A 23026-nucleotide genomic window follows, 5' to 3' on the forward strand; every position below is an offset into this window, starting at 1 on the left:
AAAAAAAAAGCTCTATCACATGCATAAAATGCGTGTAATAAGGATAATATGTATATAAATTCTTTATAAAAAATTAGCCCAAAAAAGAAAGAAAAAAAAGAAAAGAGAAGAGATATTTTTGTCCATTAATTATAGCACGAGGAAAACAAAAAAAGTAGAACTAGTAGTAGTAAAAAGAGGGTCACGGAGCTAGCTGCTAAGCTAGCCAAGCAATGGTGAGCCGACAAGGATGGGTGAGAGCGAGAGCTTTGTATTGTATGTTGTTGTTGTCTCTCTACAGTGGGTATAGCTATAGAGGAGAGAAATAAAAAAAAAGCAAAAGAAAGAGAAGAAGTGCTCCATTGAGTCACTACTCCCATTCTTTCATCCTCCACCACCAACAACGTCCAAATCCTCCTCCCTCCGATAACTCTCAAATTTTCCATTCATTCCCGTGTGTTTCTCTCCACGTGTCCTCTTCTCATTCGCCACCCCTTTTTCTCCTCCACCTTTCTTTTCTTTTCAACCCTCCTTGTCTGAACAGACTCTCTCTCTCTCTCTCTCTCTCTCTCTCCCTCCTAAAACCTTGTATTTCATGTTCTGTTCTGTTAAGACAGAGATTGGGTTTTCTTAAACATATGTAGAAACAACTTGTTGTTTGGTTTTATAAACGTTTTTTTTTTGGGGCTCAAAAGAAAATTTCATAGCTTCTACTGTAAGTTGCTTCTTTTTTTTTTTTTTTGGCTTATCCTTATTTTTTCTTTGTTGGGCTTCTTTTATTTTCTTAGACTTCGTTGAAGACGAGGCTTATAACTCAAGCAAAGTTCTCTCAACTTCAAAAAAGAAAAGAAAAAAAGAAGCTATTTTTTAATAGAGTTAATAGTAAAGGTTGTATTTTTATTGTTACTTTGTGTGTGAGAAGTGGAAGTTATAGCAGTTGTGGTAGTTAACTAGCTATAGTGATAATAGTGGTGGCTCTGAATGTTTCATTTGGAAGAGGAAGTGTCAAAATTAAGAGGAATTGGGTTTTCGTTTGGTGGGTTTGAATATGGTGCTGCTGTGCCAATTGAGAGGATTGGAGAGTTGAAGTTGAAGTCTTTTGGATTTGAATAATGTTAATTTGTTGTGAATAAGGTGTTTGTGAAAAGGGGTTTGATTGGAAAATGAGGAATTCGGGTATAATTTGAGGTTGCAACTATGAGTTGCAGCGAGAATAACAGGGGAGTTCGTGAAGAGGGGGAATATGAGCGATCGATTTTGCGGTCTGAGACAACGCAGAATGGATCAATAACGGTGGAACAGCAGTTAACTATTGATGAGAATTTGCTGGTTGACCCGAAATTGCTTTTTATTGGGTCAAAAATCGGCGAGGGAGCACATGGCAAAGTGTATGAAGGAAGGTCAGTGTGAAATTATTGCCTAATTTGATGTTTAAATTATTGTTTTTTGCTTTTTCGGGTTGTTAATTTGTGAGACTAGATTGTTGTGAAGATAGGTATTGTAATTTTACTTGATTGCCATGTATGTGTTTTTATGTTCTCAACTTAATTGTAGTTTAATCTGATTTTGGGTACTTGGAATGTGCTTTACATTGCTGGACTGTTCATGTTGATGGCTAGTTTTGGAAGTAAACTCTTTCTATTGTAGGGTGTCATGACACCAACCATAGCTCGTATCATATGTGACTACGCCACTACGCTATCCCGGGATTAAGGCTTTGTGTTGTTAAGTTGATTACTTCAATCTTGAGTGTGGGGGTCTGGTTTTGGTGACCAACCCTGTCTAGTTTATTGAGGTTCCTTAGCTGACCACAAAATTTTCGGACTAAGGCTTGGTTGTTGTATTTGAATCTATTGAACTATGATTCCTATGGAAAGGAGTGTAAGGCTTATGACATGTATTTTTATAACTTTTAATTGTTATAGGCTTATGACATGGTACCTTGTTCCAATGTCATCAAATGAAGTTGTTTTAGGAATGGATTGTCTGGCGGTCGGTGTCCTAGTTTCATAGGTCTAGATTGATATTTTCAGGTATGGTGATCGAATTGTGGCTATTAAAGTCCTCCATCATGGGAGAACTGTGGAAGAAAGAACTGCACTTGAGAGTCGATTCGCAAGGGAAGTTAATATGATGTCACGTGTTAAACATGATAATCTAGTCAAGGTAAGTGTTCTATTTTTTATGTGTCTTTATATTAGTCTATTTCTTGAAAGCATTTTCCTTTTATACATGCCTGACTAATAGTTTTTCACATAATCATTTCTGTCGCATTCAATTCACTGAGCACAATGCATTTCTGGCGTTTGCAGTTTATTGGAGCTTGTAAGGACCCCTTAATGGTGATAGTAACAGAGCTGTTACCTGGAATGTCACTCCGGAAGTATTTACTCAGTATCCGTCCAAATCTATTAGACCTTCACGTGGCTATAAATTTTGCTCTTGATATTTCTCGTGCCATGGAATGTCTTCATGCCAATGGGATTATCCATCGAGATCTAAAACCTGGTACTTCCCAAGATCATAGTGCATTACACATAATGGACTAAATTGTTTCTTAATCATGTTCCTCTTCCTATTTTTTCCCTTTCCATTCTATAAAAAGCTCATTTTTGGGCTGGTGTGCTGGTGTTGTGACTAGTGTGCAGCTTGTTGCTTGCTGGTTCTTGTTTGTTGAATAAAATTTTCCTTGTTCATCAATAATTAAAATGTTGTGACATTTTCAAAAATCTCTATGCGGAAATCATTTTTATTGTAAAAAGCCATTACAGCTTGTCTTTGCTATTTTGTCAAATCTCTGTGCTGTGCATTTTCCAAATAGGCCATGGACGTGGCTCATATTTCATTGAGTTTGGTTTTTAATTATATTGGGTTGTTCTCCTCCTTTAGTTATGTGACTATGTTTCCTTGATTTGAGCAATCCTATTCCAAAATGTATATTGAAAAATCATTTTGGAAATAAATAGCACATGTACTTTTAATTAATTGCTTTTGTGTTAAGAGTTGCTTGATGCTTGTCATGTTGATGTTCAGTTGAACTAGAAATAGATGTGTTGGATTATACTTCCTGGATTACAGATTTCATTCTATGTAGTTCAATACATTGGTGTTATTCGTTTTTACATATTTATGGATGTGTCGAAATTGATTAATGCAGACAATTTGCTGCTTACGGCGAATCAGAAGTCTGTGAAGCTTGCAGATTTTGGTCTTGCAAGAGAAGAATCTGTGACGGAGATGATGACTGCAGAAACTGGGACGTATCGTTGGATGGCTCCCGAGGTTTGTGTCATCTACCAAACATAATTTGTTGTTATAATTGATTTGTGTCCCACTATTAAAAGAGCTATATGGGGAAAACAAATTTGCCGTTGATGGTGGTTATGTGATTAAATGATCATCAAGATGGACAGAGATTTAGGACCGTCAAGGCTAAATCAGTAAAACAAAAACATGTATAAATGTAGAAACACATTCACACACGCCTGCCACGCACACGATCTACCGAAGCTTTGCAACTAAACTAGGATTTATGATTTTTATTTAAGGAGTTCTGCTTAATTTCATCAGAGGATTTATGGAATTAGTTTGGTGGAGGTCATTTGGCTGTGAATGGATTGTCATCAGACTTTGTTTGACTACCCATACTTTTGGTAAAGACTTAAGTTCTTGGACATTAGTCTCAGTCCATGGCCCACTTGGTTCCTTAGGTGCGGGATAACATTTTCTAAATCTTCTGTTTAACAAGAATTTAAGCTAATTATTTATATTTAGTTACAGAAATATACAAATAATTATAAGAATGCATATCAATCTGGAAGTGAATTCAATGCAACTCACTTCTACACCCTTATGGGAAGCTGTCATCGATTCATGAGCAGCTTCTTAAGAACTAAATAAGCTTCTCTCTCTCTCTCTCTTCATATTTCAAATCTCCAAACCTGATATGCTCAATGGCAGTGGTCAACATTATTCTTGATGTAAGGGCTGACATGCATAGGAAGAGGGGTCAATTCACAGCTTAAATCATTTCCATCATTAGTTAAAAGCTTAAAATTATTTTATGCTTTTTTCTCGATTTCCTTTTTCCTGTAGTTTAGTAACAGTCAGTTTAACTGCACCTGAAGATGCAACTTCGAATTAATGCTTCAAGTATGTGTACTTTAATTTTTCTTTCTTTAAAATTTTATTACTATTTATCTCTGGTTTATTATTTGCATAAGCCTGATTGAGCCATAAGCTTTGTTGTCGCACAATGTTACCAAGCACAAACTTCCTGATAATCTTCTGTAAGGCTTTGATAAATTTCTGTTGAATGACTGGGGTGGGCTTCTTGGTTTCTAGTTCTGTTCATCTTCAATATTTCAAGAGTTTTAGGACTTGGGTACAATGCATTGAACCTCCTTACCAATTAGCTTTTCCCTACGTTCTGACTCTGTTTGTATCTTTGCAGTTGTATAGCACCGTGACATTGCGGCAAGGAGAGAAGAAACATTACAACAACAAGGTTGACGTCTACAGTTTTGGAATTGTCCTATGGGAACTATTGACCAACCGTATGCCATTTGAAGGCATGTCCAATTTGCAGGCTGCTTATGCTGCTGCTTTCAAGGTGCAATAAATATTCATTTAATTTTTAATTTGATGCATTTGGTCATTATGTTAAATTTGCTGTCTATTTGATATTGGGTGCTTTACTTCAGATGCCCATGTTAGGATGCTGATGTTACTTTATCAAATGCAGACTGATAATAAAATATGCCTCGGTTCCCTATTGTAACTTCTGTGCTTTGAGGAACATGCTTAAAGCAGTTCTTGTTCATATTGAATACTAAATTCTTAAACATATTTTTTAATTGGAAAGAAACTAACTGTATGGTTTTAAATCTGATAATGCAGCAAGAGAGGCCTACTCTTCCTGAAGATATTTCCCCTGATCTTGCCTTCATCATACAGTCATGTTGGGTAGAGGACCCAAACCTGAGGCCAAGCTTTAGCCAGATCATCCGCATGCTTAATGCATTTCTCTTCACACTCTCACCACCCTCACCATCATTACCGGAATCTGATACCAATGAGGGTGAGGCAGCAGCAAGTAGTAATGGTACCATGACTGAATTCTCTGCACGCGCGAGGGGGAAGTTTTCTTTCATACGCCAGCTCTTCACTGCTAAGAGGACAAAGAACTCACAATGAGCGGGTAAAATTTTGAAATTTTCTTTTTGTTCTGACTTCCAATCCGAGGAAAATTGGCATGCAACGGTAGATATATATTCTTAGTGAATTGTGGTTGATTACCAAATATGATGATTAGTAAATGATTAAAATATTGAAACAGATTGATGTTGATGGGGAAACTCATTGGGAAAATAAAAAAGAGATAGCGGACTTTACATTGTCTAGTTGATGCTGATCTTGATGTAAAGGAGATACATGGTTTAGACATAAATTCTGTTGATATCAATGCTAGTTTCATCGAAAATGCTTACTATGAGGCAGTCTTAATTTTTTTTATAAAATATATCTCTTAAGAACTTGTACTTGTAGGTGACGAAATTGCTTCATGGTCGCTACTGGGCTGGATTGAGTGGGTTGAATGATCATGTCTTGTCTGTATGTAAATATCAAATATGTAGAGATGTACTTGTGCAGGCATTGATGGCCAATTTTGATTAGTCTGTTGGGTATTCATAGCAGTTGGGTTTTAATCGAGACACAATAAAAGGTTATATGCACCTATGCTAGCTCAAACGTTATTAGCAATTACAGTGGCAACAATTCTGGGCTTGTTTTTCTAACTAGCTGGCTATGAATTATGATACGTTCTTAATAATAGTGGAATTTTCATTGAAACAGAATAAAGGGTTCCATGCAAAAGCTTAAACGTGTAAAATTATTTGGGAACAGTTTCAATTCTTAAGCAAATGTGCATTCCTTGATATGTATACCAAAAAAAGAAACGAAAAGAAAGTGTACTGCATATTCCCCATGATCCTAATTGCTGTGATTCCGCATCAAAAAGAGCATCTGTGGAGAAATTTAAAACGCACAGAACAATTTCAATATTTATTTCATACTCATGTCATGTTCCTCTTGCGTAGTTGCTCTTATCAATATAGTTTTTTTAAAGCTATTTAATATTTGATGCGGTGATCAATCTCAAGAATGTAGTGTGAAGAATTTGATATTGAATCTGCTGTTTAAAATATTGATTAAACTTTTGTTAAGTGGGTCTGACGTACGTCATTCCTACAATTTCACACACAAATAGATATGGTTTATGTGATCTTGCACAATTATATCTTAAAAAAAGATCATTTGTAGTCCACTAGTCTGTGCTCGAAGAGCTTCCTCGCATAATAGGGGAAAATGTCATTGGGATGAATGTGTTCAAAATTTTGTGCGTCTAGCATTACTGACACTTCCATACTACAAGTCTCCTTTTGACATAGTTCAATAGTTAGGCGCATGCATTGATTTTCTTGCAAAACAATCGTGCGACTCTGAGATAGTCGACACTGTTGTTAAGTTTTATCTTTTTAAAACCTAAAACATAAGTTGAACCCTTTAAGTTTGATTGATTGTCTTTTTGTAAATTTTAATATTGTCATTTTCATCCGATTAAGTTCACATTTGCTGTTTTTAGCGGGTGCCATAGATCTTTTAACAGCAACAAAGATGAGGAACATGAAGAGGGCTCAGAGTTTGGGATTGGGTCGCATGGGATGGCCCGACCCCAATGAAGGATGCGGTGTGGGATGGCCCGACCCCAATGAAGGATGCGGTGTGGGATGGCCCGACCCCAATGAAGGATGCGGTGTGGGATGGCCCGACCCAGACAAAGGATACAGCGGGGATGGTGATTTCACCAATTCTGTGAATTGAGAGAGAGAGAGAGAGAGAGAGAGAGAGATATATATATATATATATTATGGTGGTGAATTTTCTCATACCTTAGGCCAAATGATCAACGGTTTCTTTAATAAGCTTCCTAGGTATGCAAATTCCCTCTTGATGCCATGTCCAACATTATGGACGTTATGGCCATAATGGGGTCATGGAAATCATTAGAGGAGACCACATTCCTTTAGGTATATTCTAGATGTTTATCCCTAATATATTGCTAACTTGACCTATTTATTAATGATGCTTATCCTGCAATTCTCACGCAGACCCCATGTTGGCCATTCGGTTGTAATTGTCAATTGGCCTGTAATTTTGAGATCTGTCATATATTACATCGTTTTATCGAGTTGTCCAAACAGTATTGCCTATTGACATATGTATCCTATTATTTTTCTATGCATAATATATTTCACATCATTTCCTTGATATCATTATTTTTGTATCTTTTCGCTATAGGATACCAAATAAATTTAGCCAAATATATTAATGGGGCGATAATCAAGAGCGTTTTTTTTGGGGATTTTATTTTTATATCATATCAAAACACTAAAAATGTGTAATTTGCTCAAAAACAAAAATATTAATATCAGCTAAGGGGACAAAAAAAGAAAAAGAAAAAGAAAAAGATAATACCACACGAATATTAATAAATTTGGATTTAGAATAAATATTTTTAATCCAAACATGCATTTTCACATTTTTAAGTAGGTGGACCAAGTGGATCAAATGGGCCAAAGTGGACCGAAGTAGACCACAATGGACCTAATATACTTAAATGGACCAAGCTGGACTGGATGGGGATAGAATGGACTTAAGTGGACCGAAGAGGCCGAAATAGACTAAGTTGAACTAAATTATACGGAAATGGATTGGAACAAAGTGGACTGGACCGAATTGAATAGAAATAGACCAAATATACTGAAATAGACTAAATGGAAAAAGTGAATCAAATGGATCAAAGGGGACTAAATGGATCAAACTTGACTGAATTGGACTAAAATGAATAGAATTTGGCCACATCACTTTTTTTTTTAATTTAATTTTTTATTGATTTGTTCCTCTAATTGTTTGATAATATTGAATATACTAATCAATTGACTTTACACATTTTGAATGGTTTTTTCCCCCCTAATAATATCTTTGACGATGTTAACTTTACATATACTTTGCCTTTACATATTTATCTACTTTAATTTGGAAAAAACTCCCTTCACTTTTTTTTTTCTTCATTGCTCTTAATTTTTTTTTTTATATTATCAAAAATTTAGAGGAACAAATCAATTAAAAAAATGGTAATGTGGTTAATGATGTGGCTCAATAGCAATAGGTTCATGTGGTTTGAGGCTTTAAAAAAAAAAAAAAAAAAAATAGTATCACGTAGGTTCTAGTTAATATGGTTAGTTTAATTGGTAGTCTTGACCTAAACAAGAGAAATTTTATTGATGCTTTGATTTGATAATAAGGAAGCCATAAATTCAAATTCTATAGTACTATTAAACAAAATCATGTCTCATATTTTATGAATTTTAATAGTTGAGCTAACTGAAATCCATGTAGGTTGTAGTTTCTTGAAGTAAAACTAGTGTTATTTGGTATCACTTAAGTGTTTGATGAAATGACTGAGAGGAGTGTTTCATCGTGGAATATCATGATAATGGCCTATGATCAAACTAATGACTTTGAATCAGCTGAATACCTTCTTGAGTTAATAACTCAAAAGAATGTGGTTTTGTGGAATAATTTAAGAGTATGGCATGTTAGGTTGCATGATATTGAAGCAGTTAGAAGGGCCTTTCAAGAGGTGCCAGAAAGGGATGCGGTCTCTTAGAATAAAATGATCGCTGGATATGTATTTGTTTTGGCAGGTTAACACAAAAAATATACATTGCTTAATCAGCAAAACAATCACACAAAAAAAATAATATGAAGTGTAATGTTATTTTGAAAGCTCACTAGTATAATTACTAATACTAATTAAGACCCCAAATTTAAATTATGGCTTAAGCAGTCACGAGCCAGTCGCGATCTAGTCGAAAAATTCTCTATCTTACATAGTTCTTCACCAAAATGAACACAATACCCATTACATTTAATCCCACATAAATACAGGTAATCAATTGAATAAAATTTGACACGGAATTGATGCTAACAAAACAAAATAGAAAATCACAGCTTTACATGTTCAAATGTAAGCAAGCTATAAACACATTGTATACATAGTTATTAAAAATATATATTTTTTAAATTACTTTTTTGATATACACAATTAGTTACACGCTTTACTTCTGAACTCAATTAGCATATCATTAGCATTAATCAGAGCACTAGAGAGAAAGAGAGCCAGGCAGTTTGTAAGAGAAAAATACAAAACAGTAAAAAAAAAAATCAGGGGTCTTGGCTCCCCTGGGCACCCTCTAACTTTGTCCCTACCATTCTAGCTAAATATATTCCACTAGCTAGTTTTCCTAAATCCTTACCACCTTAATTCCACCACATGCTATCACACAATACAATAAGTTAAAGATCGTTTTTACCGGTAATTGGGTTAAAAGCATTTGAACTCCAGCATATTCTAGCGAAGCCATCATCGCCCTAGCCATGACCCCACAAATCCTTAATCCACCAAAACTTTTTTCCTGTATTTGGTGTTATTCTGCATTCAGGGATGACGACTGTGTGTCTAGAGCAACCATTGTTCACCCTCTCAATAGAAGTACCTTCGTATAAAAAATTATGTCCATGTTTGTACTCCTCAAAAGTAAAATGAATTGCAAAGGCAGATTCCTTCCTGCGACTTTGCTCTCATCAACTCTTCAATATTTGGAACTATAATTTTGTAGTCGGTGATACATACTAACAGGGTACTCTGATTAAACAGGAATGTACATTATAACATATAACAAAATTTAATCAATGCACTATCATCCAATGTTACTTTTTACTTTTGTTAATCTTGAATATTGCAAATAAAGATAGAAAAAAAAAAACTTACCGGTTGACGTTGGACATAATTTTGTCTCTCTCCCACAAATTTATAAAAATACTCTGTAGCTACACCATACTGCATCATCCATACAAACAGATCAGATATATCCATAGCATAACCTCCACATTTTTCATGTTCTTCAATAGTTGAATTAGCAAGTTCAAGTTGTTTCCGGTGGTAGTTTCAATTTTTTTTTTCTAAGTTGGTCATTGTAAAACTTAAATTATAAAAAAATCTAATAAAATAGAATTTCATATATTGACAAAAAAAGAAAAGAATGCAAATTTATAAAATCTTACAATTTTCTTCTACAAGTTGCATAATAGTCTTATAATCAATACTACAAGTTATATCTCTTTCAAAATTTTAGTTCAATAAATTTTTTCTTAGGCTTTTCCTTTTTATTCGTAAAGGCCTAAAATATTATTAAGGGAACCAAAGTTTAAGATAAAGTTTGTCTACAAATTTAGTTGTAGACAAAATTCACATATAATTAAAAAAATATATTAAGAGGAGTTGTAGCCTTAATTTACAATCAAGTTTATTACAAAAATTTGTTCAAATTTTATTTAAGTTAGGCCTAGAAAAATTTAGGGTGGTCACAAATATTTTTTAAAGATAAAAAAAATCATAAAATCTTTAAAATTTATATATAATAATTTTTTTTTCCCCAGGCTAGGGGACAACCTTGGCATCAATGTAGAGTCACCCCTGGTTGTGTCCATTGGGACTCTATCATCTCTTGTCCATTGGGAGCCTATCATCTTGAATGGATAGTTGAGTATTTTTTTTTTTTTGAAGAAGAGATAATGGAGTATCTTGGTCAAGGTATTTGTTAAGTTATGATTTTTCATAATATTTTTGTTGGTAGTATTTCATGACAAAATTTGTTGTAATTTCATGAATTAATTTCCTTGTATTTTGTGTGATTTATTGTTCATGGGTTAAGTCTTAAAGGGGTGAAGATTGTTGAAGACAATGGAATTCGCGACTAGCTCGCGACTGGCTCGCGTCTACAACACCCGCGAAAGTCACATGAGGAGCATGTGTCGAAAGCTCAAAAGTCTGTTATGTCAGTGTATTTCACGAGTAACTCGCGGCTTGGCTAAATTGCGAAGGGACCCACGAAATGCTCTAACTAGTGAGCTTTCAGTATTGTTTTGCAATCATGCATTCCATAACTGAAATAATTTTGGAGAACCAACAAACACCAAAACATTTTTGATTTCCAACCCTTCAAATAACTTTGCCATGTTAAAGAGAGCATTGAAACTCAAACTCAAAAGACAAGTTTGGAAATAGAAGAGGAAGACACATAACGGCTACTTGTGTCTAAATCCTTTTACCAAAATGATGCCATGTCATTTAAAGAGAGTTTGCCTGATATGGAAACGGTGTCGCTTAAGTTAATAAGGAATGGTGTCGTTTATATCTCCACCCTCTTCAGTAGTGTTGGTTCCAGAAACACTCTGTCTCTACTTCTCAGTATACACGATGCTCTTGGTCATAATCTTCAGTGAACAGTTAAGACTCAAGCCTCAACGACTAACTATCATCCAGGCTGTCATCCCTTATTTCACGGAGCAAAGATCGCAAGGTGGTTATTATTCAATTAGAGTAGGTTAACCTCGAGAAGGTTCTATTGTACAGGGATTAAGCTATATAAACAGACTTGTAGTAATGTAATCTTTAAGCTTGATGAAATAGAATTCCTCATTTTTCAGTTTCCTTTAGAAAATCTCTCTCTCTCTCTCTCTCTCTTTCATTCTCTTCTTTGTTACTAGTTAATCTGCCATTGTTAACCAAGCTTCAAGCTCAAAATCTTTCATGGTATCAGAGCCTATGATCCATGGCTTCAACAACACCAACAGATACTGCTCAGTCCTCACACACAACTCCTATTCACACAAATCTTGCTCCTTCGTCTTCAACCCAATCTCCACTGCTTTTACTCTCTAACATGTCCAACCTCATGTCAATTAAACTTGATTACACCAACTACATTCCATGGAAACATCAATTGCTCACTATACTAGAGGCTTATTCCCTAGTTGAACACATTGATGGCACGGTGCCAAAACCATCACCTTTTGTTCTTGATGCAACAGGAAATGCAACCTCAGTGGTTAATCTTGAATTTCAATCTCGGAAGATCAGGGATAAGGCACTTCTCTCTTTGATAAACTCTACTCTTACTCCACAAGTCTTTTCACTTGTTGTTGGTGTTACTAGCTTAAGGGAACTTTGGAACACTCTAGAACAGAGGTTCACTTCCACATCAAGAGCTAATATCTTGAATCTTAAGCTGGAACTTTAAGGTATCAAGAAAGGGAATGAATTTGTAAATTCATTTTTGCAGAAGATAAAAGTTGCTCGGGACAAACTCCTAGCTGTAGCAGTGGTTGTTGACAATAAAGAGCTGATTTGTATTGTGCTCAGAGGACTCCCTAGAGAATTTGCACACTTTTGTTCTGCAATTTGAACTAGGAGTGATCCTATCTCCTACAAGCAACTTGCAATTATGCTACAAAGTGAAGAACAAGCCTTGACTGATCACTTGGATTCAGTCTCGCACTCCCTTGCTATGTTTGCTTCTAATAGCAAAGCTAGTGGTAGTTCACAAAATCAGGCTCAGAATCAAGGATCTGGAAGAGGAAAAGGGAAAAAAAAAAACTTCAATAGAGGAAGAGGTGGAGGTAGGAACAACAATTTTGGTGGACAGTACCATTTCTCACCACAGCAGCATCATTACTCATCACAAGCACCTCCAAATTCCTCTCCTCAGAACTTTTCTCCTCAAAATTCCTCTTAGGGCTTCAAGCATGAACGTCCAATTTGTCAGATCTGTGGGAAATCTGGACATCTAGCTCTAGATTGCTACCATAGGATGAATTTTGCTTATCAAGGCAAAAATCCTCCCACTGAACTTGCTGCTATGGCCAGTGCATCCAATGCTGCTATTATCAATAATCAAGATCTTTGGCTTGCTGATTCAGGCTCATCAAATCATCTGACCGCTAATCTCAACAACCTCTCCATTCAATCTCAGTACAAAGGACCTGAACAAGTCACTGTGGTAAATGGTTAGTCTTTGCCCATCAATCATATAGGTAATGCAACCTTACACACTAAATACCATAATTTCACTCTTAAAAATGTGCTTCACATACCTAGAATTGCAATGAATTTACTGTCTATCCATAAATTCTGCTTACATAATAACTGCTCCTGCTACTTTGATGCAAATGTGATTAAAATCCAGGATATTCCTACAGGGAGACTCCTTTACAAGGGCTTGAGTGAGAATGGGGTATACCCTATCTACTCCAAGAACTTCATCAATTCACCACCTCAATTTAGTTCTGCATCACCTTCCCAACCGAATCATTCCTTAGCTGTTTCTCATTTTCCTACTGTGTTTCATGTAAATAAGGAAAATAAATGGTTGCTATGGCACCATAGGTTGGGTCATCCCAGTAATAACATTCTTGATGTAGCTTTATCTTCTTTGAATATCTTTAATCCATCACATAGTGGTAATGGACTTGCTCATTGTAAACATTGTTTGAGTGGTAAAATGCATCAATTTTCCTTTCCTACTTCTGATTTTCAAGCTTCAAAACCTCTTGAATTGGTGCACTCTGATGTTTGGGGTCTAGCTCCTGTCACTTCCACAAATGATTTTCAATATTATGTTCTTTTTGTTGATCATTTTTCCAAATTTACTTAGCTTTACTTGCTTAAACACAAATCTGATGTTCTTGATGTCTTTAAGTTTTTTAAAGCAACTGTTGAGAATCAACTTGAATCCAAGATCAAAGTTTTAAGAACTGATAATGGTGGTGGATACACTTCTAATGCCTTTAAACATTTTTGTTCTTCAAATGACATTGTTCACCAGTTTTCTTGTCCTCACACTCCCTAACAAAATGGGGTGGCTGAGAGGAAGCATAGGCACATCATTGAGTGTGCACTCACTATGCTTTCTCACTCTCAATTACCACCTTCCTATTGGTCTTATGCTGTCTCCACAGCAGTTCATGTCATTAATAGGCTTCCTACTCCCATTCTTAAAAATTTAACTCCTTGGGAAGTCTTGTTCCAATCTAAACTTGATATTACTCATCTCAGGTCTTTTGGTTGCATTTGTTTTTCCTTATTAAGGTCCTATAACTCTCACAAGCTTCTGCCTCATACTACACCTTGTGTCTTTCTTGGCTATCCTGTCCACACAAAGGGTTACATTTGTCAAGATCCAATTACCTCTCGAATTTACATCTCCAGACATGTCCACTTTAATGAGCATGAGTTCTTTACACCTCAGTCTTTAACTCCTAGTCCATCCAATACATCCTCTGCACAGTTACCCACTCAATGTCCTGTCATTTTCCCTTGTACATCCTTTAATTCCTAGTCACATACTCCTCTTCCTACTGCATCACAGTCTGCTATTGATTAGTCTACTCATCTTCCCATACCGACTCTTATACCTCAGTCCACTACTTCTTCTTCTATTCCTATTAATCCGTCCTTATCAAGTCTCCAGTCAACACACTCCTCTTCTGTTCCCATTGATCAGTCTTTATCAAGTCCCCAGTCAACACACTCCTCTTCTGTTCCCATTGATCAGTCCTTATCAAGTCCTATCTCTATTTCTATACCTCCTGCCCTTCCCACAGCTGACCCACAAGTTCCTATTACTGTCAATGCTCATCCTATGGTCACTTGGTCTAAGGATGGGATCTACAAGCCTAAAGCATTCATTGCCAAGACTACTGGTGTACCATCTGCCTCCAGCTTCAACAAATCAGTTACTGATAAGTGTGAATCTCCTCCCATCACTTCTGGAAAGCAGTGCTCTAAGTCCAAGAAATCCTGTTCTTCTTCTAAGATTAATTACACTACTACAGAACCACCATCTTACAGGATTGCTGCCTAATATCCTCAATGGTGTTCTGCTATGGATGATGAATTTGCTGCTCTCCAGAGGCAGGGTACCTGGGTCTTGGTTCCACCTTCTCCATCTCAAAATGTGGTTGGTTGCAAGTGGGTTTTTAGGCTCAAACATAACAGTGATGGGTCCATCAACAGATATAAAGCCAGGCTAGTTGCAAAGGGGTTTCATCAACAGTATGGAGTTGATTTTGAAGAGACTTTCAATCTAGTCATTAAGCCTCCTACAATGAGGATTATTCTCTCTCTTGTTGTTCAGTTCAATTGGTCTCTCAGACAGCTTGATGTGAGTAATGCCTTTGTTCATGGTTTTCTGAGGGAGGAGGTCTATATGGTTCAGCCACTTGGTTATATAGACCCAGTTCATCCTAATTATGTTTGCAAGCTTATTAAATCTCTCTATGGTCTTAAGCAAGCCCCTAGAGCTTGGTTTGAGAGTTTCTCCACCCAATTGTTGCATATGGGGTTTCAAGCATCTCTCTTAGATTCTTCCTTGTTCATTCTTTGACATGGTAAATTGGTGGCCTACCTTCTTGTATATGTTGATGATATAGTCATGACTGGTGATGATCCTCAATTCTTGTCCTCCTTGATTGCCTAGCTTAGTGCAGCCTTTGATCTTAAGGATTTAGGTCCTCTTCATTACTTTCTTGGTCTTCAAATAACTAGGACTCCTAAAGGGTTATTTTTATCTCAGACCAAATATGCTCAGGACTTACTTCTCAAGCTCAACATGCACAGTTCCAAACCAGCTAGGACACCTTGTGCTCCCAATTCCAGATTGGTTCCTACTGAGGGCTCTTTGCTTTCTAACCCTCATGAGTATAGGCATTTGGTTGGTTCTCTTCACTATTTGACCTTCATGCGGCCTGATCTAAGTTTTGCAGTGCAGCAAGTGTGTCAATTTATGTCTACTCCAACTGATGTTCACTTAATTGCTGCCAAGAGAATCCTGAGATATGTTCATGGCACATTGCATTGTGGTTTTTTTCTTCAACCCGGGCCTCTCTCCCTTTCAGCCTTTTCTGATTCAGATTGGGCTGGGGATCCTTTTGACCGTCGCTCCATCACTGGTTTCATGGTCTACCTTGGTTATAATCCCATCACCTGGAGCACCAAGAAGCAGGACACAGTCTCTCGATCCTCCACTGAGTTTGAGTATCGAGCTTTAGCCTCCACTGCTGCTGAGCTTTCTTGGCTTCGTCAAGTTTTAAAAGACCTTGGTATTTTTCTTCCCTTTCCACCTAAGCTATGGTGTGTCAATGTTTCTGCCCTTGCCATTGCTTCCAATCCCCTTTTTCATGCTCGCACAAAACATGTGGAAGTTGACTACCACTTTTTTCGTGAGAGAGTGCTACACCGGGATCTTCAAGTTAAGTATATAGCCACGGGTGATCAGCTTGCTGACATCTTTACCAAGAGCTTATCTACTTCTCATTTTGTCTATCTCTGTTCCAAAATCATGGTGTCCATTGACCCCATGGTTTTGAAGGGGGATGTTAAAGAGAGCACTGAAACTCAAACTCAAACTCAAACTCAAAAGACAAGTTTGAAAATAGAAGAGGAAGACACATAACGGCTACTTGTGTGTAACGGTCCTTTTACCAAAATGATGTCGTGTTATTTAAAGAGAGTTTGCCTGATATGGAAACGGTGTCGCTTAAGTTAATAAGGAACGGAGTCGTTTATATCTCCACCCTCTTCAGTAGTGTTGGTTCCAGAAACACTCTGTCTCTACTTCTTAGTGTACATGATGCTCTTGGTCATAATCTTCAGTGAACAGTTAAGACTCAAGCCTCAACGAGTAACTGTCATCTAGGCTGTCATCCCTTATTTCACGGAGCAAAGATCGCAAGGTGGTTATTATTCAGTTAGAGTAGGTTAACCTCGACTAGGTTCTATTGTGCAGGGATTAAGCTATATAAACAGACTTGTAGTAATGTAATCTTTAAGCTTGATGCAATATAATTCCTCATTTTTCAGTTTCCTTTAGAAAATATCTCTCTCTTTCTCTCTCTCTTTCATTCTCTTCTTTGTTACTTGTTAATCCGCCATTGTTAACCAAGCTTCAAGCTCAAAATCTTTCATGCCATAAGGTCCATCTCTCAAATCAATTTCATATTCAGCTTCCTAATTAAAAACTAACCACCAAATCATGTTCACTTTGACTATAATTATTGAGAGGGGTATTTTATCCCTCATCACCTCGATCTAAATTTTGTATCTCAATAAAATTATTTATTTATTTTTTATTTATAAAAAGCTTACTATGATTGGGTAATGGATAAATACTATACTTGAAACAAGAAAGCCAATGGACAACCATTCAAACAAGAAAGTTAATGGACAACCATTAAAAGATGATAATAATAATAATAATGATGATGATGATGATGATGATGATGAAACCCATACTATAAAGTAATGGTAAAATATTTTTTCAATAAAAAAAAAAAAATTCTTCAAAATCCTAAAATGTAAGGGGTGTCAATTCGAGTTAGCATGCTGTGTCGTGTTCATGTCGTGTAGAGGTAGGGATATTTGGCTAAATGGCTCCATCCAAATCCAATCCATTTAATAATTGTTTAATGACTCTTTAACCCTCACGTAACATGTTAATGAAGCAGGTAGATATGACACGACCAATTTCAACTTGTTTAATATTAAGCACGTTTGGGTTGACACAAATTCAATATATTTAACTTGCTTAAAAAAAGCACATGATCAATATTATTCTAAATTTAATACATACTCATAACATCAAAATACCTGTTAAGTATAGAATAAGTGAGAGTAGAATTCTACTTGGCCATAATGGGGTCATGGAAATCATTAGAGGAGACCACATTCCTTTAGGGTATATTCTAGGTGTTTATCCCTAATATATTGCTAACTTGACCTATTTATTAATGATGCTCATCCCGCAATTCTCACGCAGACTCCAAGTTGGCCATTCGGTTGTAATCGTCAATTGGTCTGTAATTTTGAGATCTATCATATATTAAATCATTTCATCGACTTGTCCAAACAATATTGCCTATTGCATTAAAAAAAAAAAAAAAAAAATTGCCTATTGACGATGTGTCCTATTATTTTTCTATGCATAATATATTTCACATCAAGTTCACATCATTTCCTTGAGATCATTATTTTTACATCTTTTTGCTATTGGATACCAAAAAAAATTGATCCAAATATATTAATGAGGGGCGATATGTTTTGGGGGTGTTTATTTTTATATCATATCAAAATACTAAAAATGTGTAATTTGCTCAAAAACAAAAATATTAATATCAGCTAAGGGGGCAAAAAAGAAGAAGAAGAATATAGAAAAAGATAATACCACAAGAATGTTAATAAATTCAGATTTAGAATAGATATTTTTAATCCAAACATGTATTTTCCCATTTTTAAGTAGGTGCATCAAATTGACTGAGTGGACCAAATGGGCCAAAGTGGACCAAAGTAGACAACAATGGACTGAGTAGACTTAAATGGATTGAGCTGGATTGGATGGGGATCAAATGGACTTAAGTGGACCGAAGAGGCCAAAATGGACTGAATTGGACTAAATTATACGAAAATGGACCGAATTGGAATGAAGTGGACCGGACCGAATTGAATAGAAATAGACCAAATATGCTTAAATAGACTGAATGGAAAAAGTGAATCGAATGGATCAAAGTGGACTAAATGGATCATACTTGGACCGAGTGGATCAAATGGGCCAAAGTGGACCGAAGTAGACAAAAATGGACCAAATAGACTTAAATGGATCGAGCTGGACTGGATGGGGATCGAATGGATTTAAGTGGACCGAAGAGGCCGAAATGGACTGAATTGGACTAAATTATATGAAAATGGACCGAATTGGAATGAAGTGGACTGGACCGAATTGAATAGAAATAGACCAAATATACCAAAATAAACTGAATGGAAAAAAGTGAATTGAATGGATCAAAGTGGACTGAATAGATCAAACTTGACTGAATTGGATCAAAATGAATAGAATTATACTAAAAAGGACAGAAGTGGACCGAATCATTGCCCACATCACTTTTTTTTTAATTATAATTTTTTTATTGATTTGTTCCTCTAATTTTTTGATAATATTAAATATACTAATCGATTGACTTTACACATTTATCTTGAATGGTTTTTTCCCCCTAATAATATCTTTGACGCTTTTAACTTTACATATACTTTGCCTTTACATATTTATCTACTTTAATTTAGAAAAAACTCCTTTCACTTTTTTTTTCTTCATTGCTCTTAATTTTTTTATATTATCAAAAAGATAGAGGAACAAATCAATAAGAAAATGGTAACGTGGTTAATGATGTGGCTCAATAGTAGTATAGCAACATTAAATAATACATTTCGACTTTTAGAAATTATTATATGGATATATATTATAAAATATTTTTAATAGAATTTGGGGGCCCATAAGGAGTCCATGTTATTTGAGGTTTTTTTTTTAAAAAAAAAAATTAGGTAGGGTGGCACGTGCAAGGTTCGTGCTAGCTCTCGAGTGAGAAAATTAAAATAAAATTTTTATTTGAAGAAGTATGAAACCATATACAGAAAAAATATATGTCATACAAAGTTAATCTTATTCTTATAATAATTTTAATAGCTAATCACATATAAATTAAAGTTATGGTAGCTATTTAACATATGCATATCTATATTACTATAATAGTTTTTTAGTATTTATTTGATAAAGGCAATATTCACTCACTAAAAACTTCTAAGAATGATAATGAATATCATCATCTTCCAACAATAAGCAACTAAGTTTTGCTAAGACATTGTCACAATATTTAAATTTTCGTAATAAATGATGTAATATGCTACAATTGAAGTTTTTTCATCAAATACCTTCAACCATACACAATGAAAATTTTTTCATTCATACTTTATTTTTTTCATTCTACATGAGTCTGGGTGCAATATTTAGTTTACTTAGTTTTAATGAACACCCATTTTAGGCAAGACAAGAAAAAAAAAGGATAACAAAAGACATGTGTCATCGAATTTCCCATTAGATAAATTACAATTTTCAAAGATTTAAACCTAGAAAATCAATTTTCTTTAGGTAATAAATAAAATACCTTATATCACCATTCTAACTTTCCAAGCATTACTACCATCTAAAACTCAAAATACGTGAATTTTTTTTTTGAAATATTAAAATTTAGTGCGAGTATTTTAGACATTACACAATGTAATATTTTATGAATCATAAGTTTTGATTAGGGTTTAACTGAGACAATAATAATATGACATATATATTTTTTTTCCAAAATATTAAAGGGAAATGATAGGCCAAGAATGTATTGACCCCTTGTGATGAATTAACTAATTAATTAGCCAAGTTGATTAATTAGTCCAATTAACATTCAAAACTCGTGGTAGCACAAACAAATCACCAACTAAGTTAATATGTAGCGGAAAATAAAGTTGACATGGTGATTTGCTTATGAATGGGGAAAACCTCCAAGGCAAAAACCCCATCGGGTTATTTTAAGGTCACCACTCCCGAAAATCCCCTATTATCACAACAAGCGGTTACAAGTAAAGGAATCTCAACACCTTATACCAACCTACAGTTAAACCCTTACCTCAATACACAATTGGACTTGTTCTGTAGTGACAATCTCTCATTTTCAATGCACAGCTCCCAGTACGTGACTAACCAATAGATGTGCGAATCCCAGTATGCGGCTTACTCACCAACTTAAGAAAGATGTTGGCTACAAAGTTCTTCAGTTCATCAACATGATGAAGATCACGAAACTCCTTGGTCACAAAACCCAACGGTGTACAAACACAACAGCTTCTTCAAGAGAAAGATGAACTAGGGCAAATTCTGTCTCTAGTCACAATTTGCGTGAACAAAACTTTGCTTCACACTCGCACAACTTTTGACGGCCCTTAAAATAATCCTTATATATGTTTAGGGTTGTGAGAAAAGAAAGCCTAAACATGTACACACGGATTAGAGTGAAATTAAATCTGAAAAGCTGATTTTCATAAATCTCGATAGATAGGTTATTTATCGAGCAGCTGTCAAGCATTAGGCTAAGCTGGCTTTTAAACCTCGATAGATGCTATCTGTCGAGTTTTAAAATCCAGTACTTCTTCACTTGTTTCTTGGACAGATTTGCATGGTTTCAATACTTGAACTTGAATCTTATTCCTTGAAGTATTAAACACATCCTAAATCTATCCAATTACAAGTAAAGTGCGTTTTGTCAAAAGATTAGCCAATTCTAAATGAGATATGTTCCTATTTCCTAACATCATTCACATATGTCCTATCAATCTCCCCATTTGGCAACCCGTGAAAAAACCACAACAAACAAATGAACATATGAGAGAAGTCATAAATCACTCAACTCATACTCGTTGAATACAATAAAATCTATTCTAACACAAACTCTTGAAAAGCTTTGCAAGAAGAGAGTTTATGGCAAGAGAGACTTTGACAACTTGTATTTCTGAAATACTTTAAACAAAACTCATCACAGCATCTTAATGTGAAACAGAAATAAAAAATTGCATACAAGTAATAAGAAGCATGTGTATAAAGAGAGAAAAGAAACAACACATGAATAGATAGGTGAAGATGTAATGACAACCTCAATATATATATATATATCAATAATGAGTACAAGGTTTGCTATTACAATGTAAGAACATTGTGATATAGAAACTTTCTCGATAGATCGAGAAGCTATCGAGAAGCTGTCGAAAACTTCTCAAAAACATCGATGGATTTAAATTGTGATAACAGCTATCGAGAAAGGAAGCCTAAGAGGCTCAATAGATAGTCTAGCTATCGAGAGGTGTCCAGCAGCTATCGAGATTGCTCAAAAACAGTTTTTCAAGAAGAGAAAAACACATATATAAATGCAGTCAAGCATGCTACTTAACCAAATATCCAAATAACATTTTAAACTCTCAAAATCATCTCTCAACAAGAAAAATGTCAAGCATATAGATCCAAAACACACACACACACTAAACAAGTTTAACCAATTTTTTATTTTAAAAACAAGTCAAGACAGTTTAGTGAGCATACATTAACACATGTATTCCTTGTGATGGCCAAATCACATTGTACCTGCACATGTATCAAAAGTAACAAAGAATAGTGCGTGATGTGTGCGAAAAACATTGCAAGATTGCACAAATGTCTACATGTTATGACGATTTAAGATATGAGAAAATCACTTTAACTCACACACAATCATAACTGCTTGATGAGGACTATCACTTTCGAGATACATCCTATAACTCTCATATCCTATACAGATGTCATTTCATGATTGGCGGGCAACAATGGTGAGATGGTTATTTATGCCTTTTTCTTAGGATTTTCTAGTCCTTCCCGTCAAAAAAAGTGATACAAATTTTAATTACATGAGATTACTTAATCTTACTTATCACAAACACAAGCCACAAGGCTCACTTTTTTAGTTGTGCATAGAGATGCTCATCCAAGCTACAAAAGATACAAAGCATAGAAATTTTGTTTCAATGGTCATCCAAGGTACACAAATACCAATGTACACATACACATTGTTTTTGTATTTTTCTGATTTTTCAAATTTTTTTTTTATGAAAAATAAAATAAAGCAAAACTGAAAACAACAAACAAAAACATGTTAAACAAAGCATAGCATAAAACTAAATGCAAATGCATGAGGAAGGAGGAGGAGAAGAAAATATCAATCCATGGAGATAACACCGATGTTTTGACGAAGAAATTCAAACTGTTTGCTATCAAGAGGTTTGGTGAACAAATCAGCCTTCTGATTATCAGTGTGAATGAACTCAAGAGTGAGAGTACCATCTTCAAAAAGCTCACGAATGAAGTGATGTGGAATCTCTATGTGTTTAGTTCGAGAATGTTGAACAAGATTTTTAGAGATATTGATGACACTGGTATTGTCACAATAGATAGTGAGATGTTCTTGATGAATACTATAATCAAGGAGGAGTTTTTGCATCCATAGAAGTTGGGTGCAATAGCTACCAACAACGATGTATTCAGCCTCTACAGTGGATAATGAGATAGAATTTTGCGTTTTGCTCATCTAGGAGACAAGATTATTACCCACGTGAAAACAACCCCCCGAAATACTCTTTCTATCATCAGCATTCCCAGCCCAGTCTGTGATAGAATACCCAGCT

General features: G+C 35.3%; 1 protein-coding gene across 3 annotated transcripts; it reads left to right on the top strand.

Annotated features, from left to right (window-relative positions):
• Positions 1-335: 335 nt before the first annotated feature.
• Positions 336-6760, top strand: LOC142610550 (serine/threonine-protein kinase STY13). Of its 3 annotated transcripts, none has more exons than XM_075782386.1 (7): positions 538-1379; positions 2013-2145; positions 2292-2487; positions 3137-3261; positions 4433-4591; positions 4879-5179; positions 6626-6760. In XM_075782386.1, the coding sequence occupies exons 1-6, from the start codon at positions 1177-1179 to the stop codon at positions 5173-5175; spliced, it is 1113 nt and encodes a 370-aa protein (XP_075638501.1). In that variant the 5' UTR covers positions 538-1176; the 3' UTR covers positions 5176-5179; positions 6626-6760. The 3 variants fall into 3 exon arrangements, with proteins under 3 accessions (XP_075638500.1, XP_075638501.1, XP_075638499.1); XM_075782384.1 differs by lacking the exon at positions 6626-6760 and adding an exon at positions 5527-5872; XM_075782385.1 differs by lacking the exon at positions 6626-6760 and having other exon boundaries at positions 336-1379; positions 4879-5477.
• The last annotated feature ends 16266 nt before the right edge of the window (positions 6761-23026 follow it).

The sequence above is a fragment of the Castanea sativa genome, chromosome 9 (genome assembly GCF_040712315.1).
Source record: "Castanea sativa cultivar Marrone di Chiusa Pesio chromosome 9, ASM4071231v1".
In the NCBI taxonomy this organism is placed as follows: domain Eukaryota; kingdom Viridiplantae; phylum Streptophyta; class Magnoliopsida; order Fagales; family Fagaceae; genus Castanea; species Castanea sativa.

What these genes read in the sequence shown, in the direction of transcription:
- LOC142610550 (XM_075782385.1), top strand. Translation starts at nt 1,177, where the DNA reads ATGAGTTGCAGCGAGAATAACAGGGGAGTTCGTGAAGAGGGGGAATAT. An exon ending in AACATGATAATCTAGTCAAG is followed by an intron (nt 2,146 to 2,291) that starts GTAAGTGTTCTA and finishes TGGCGTTTGCAG; the next exon opens with TTTATTGGAGCTTGTAAGGA. An exon ending in ATCGTTGGATGGCTCCCGAG is followed by an intron (nt 3,262 to 4,432) that starts GTTTGTGTCATC and finishes GTATCTTTGCAG; the next exon opens with TTGTATAGCACCGTGACATT.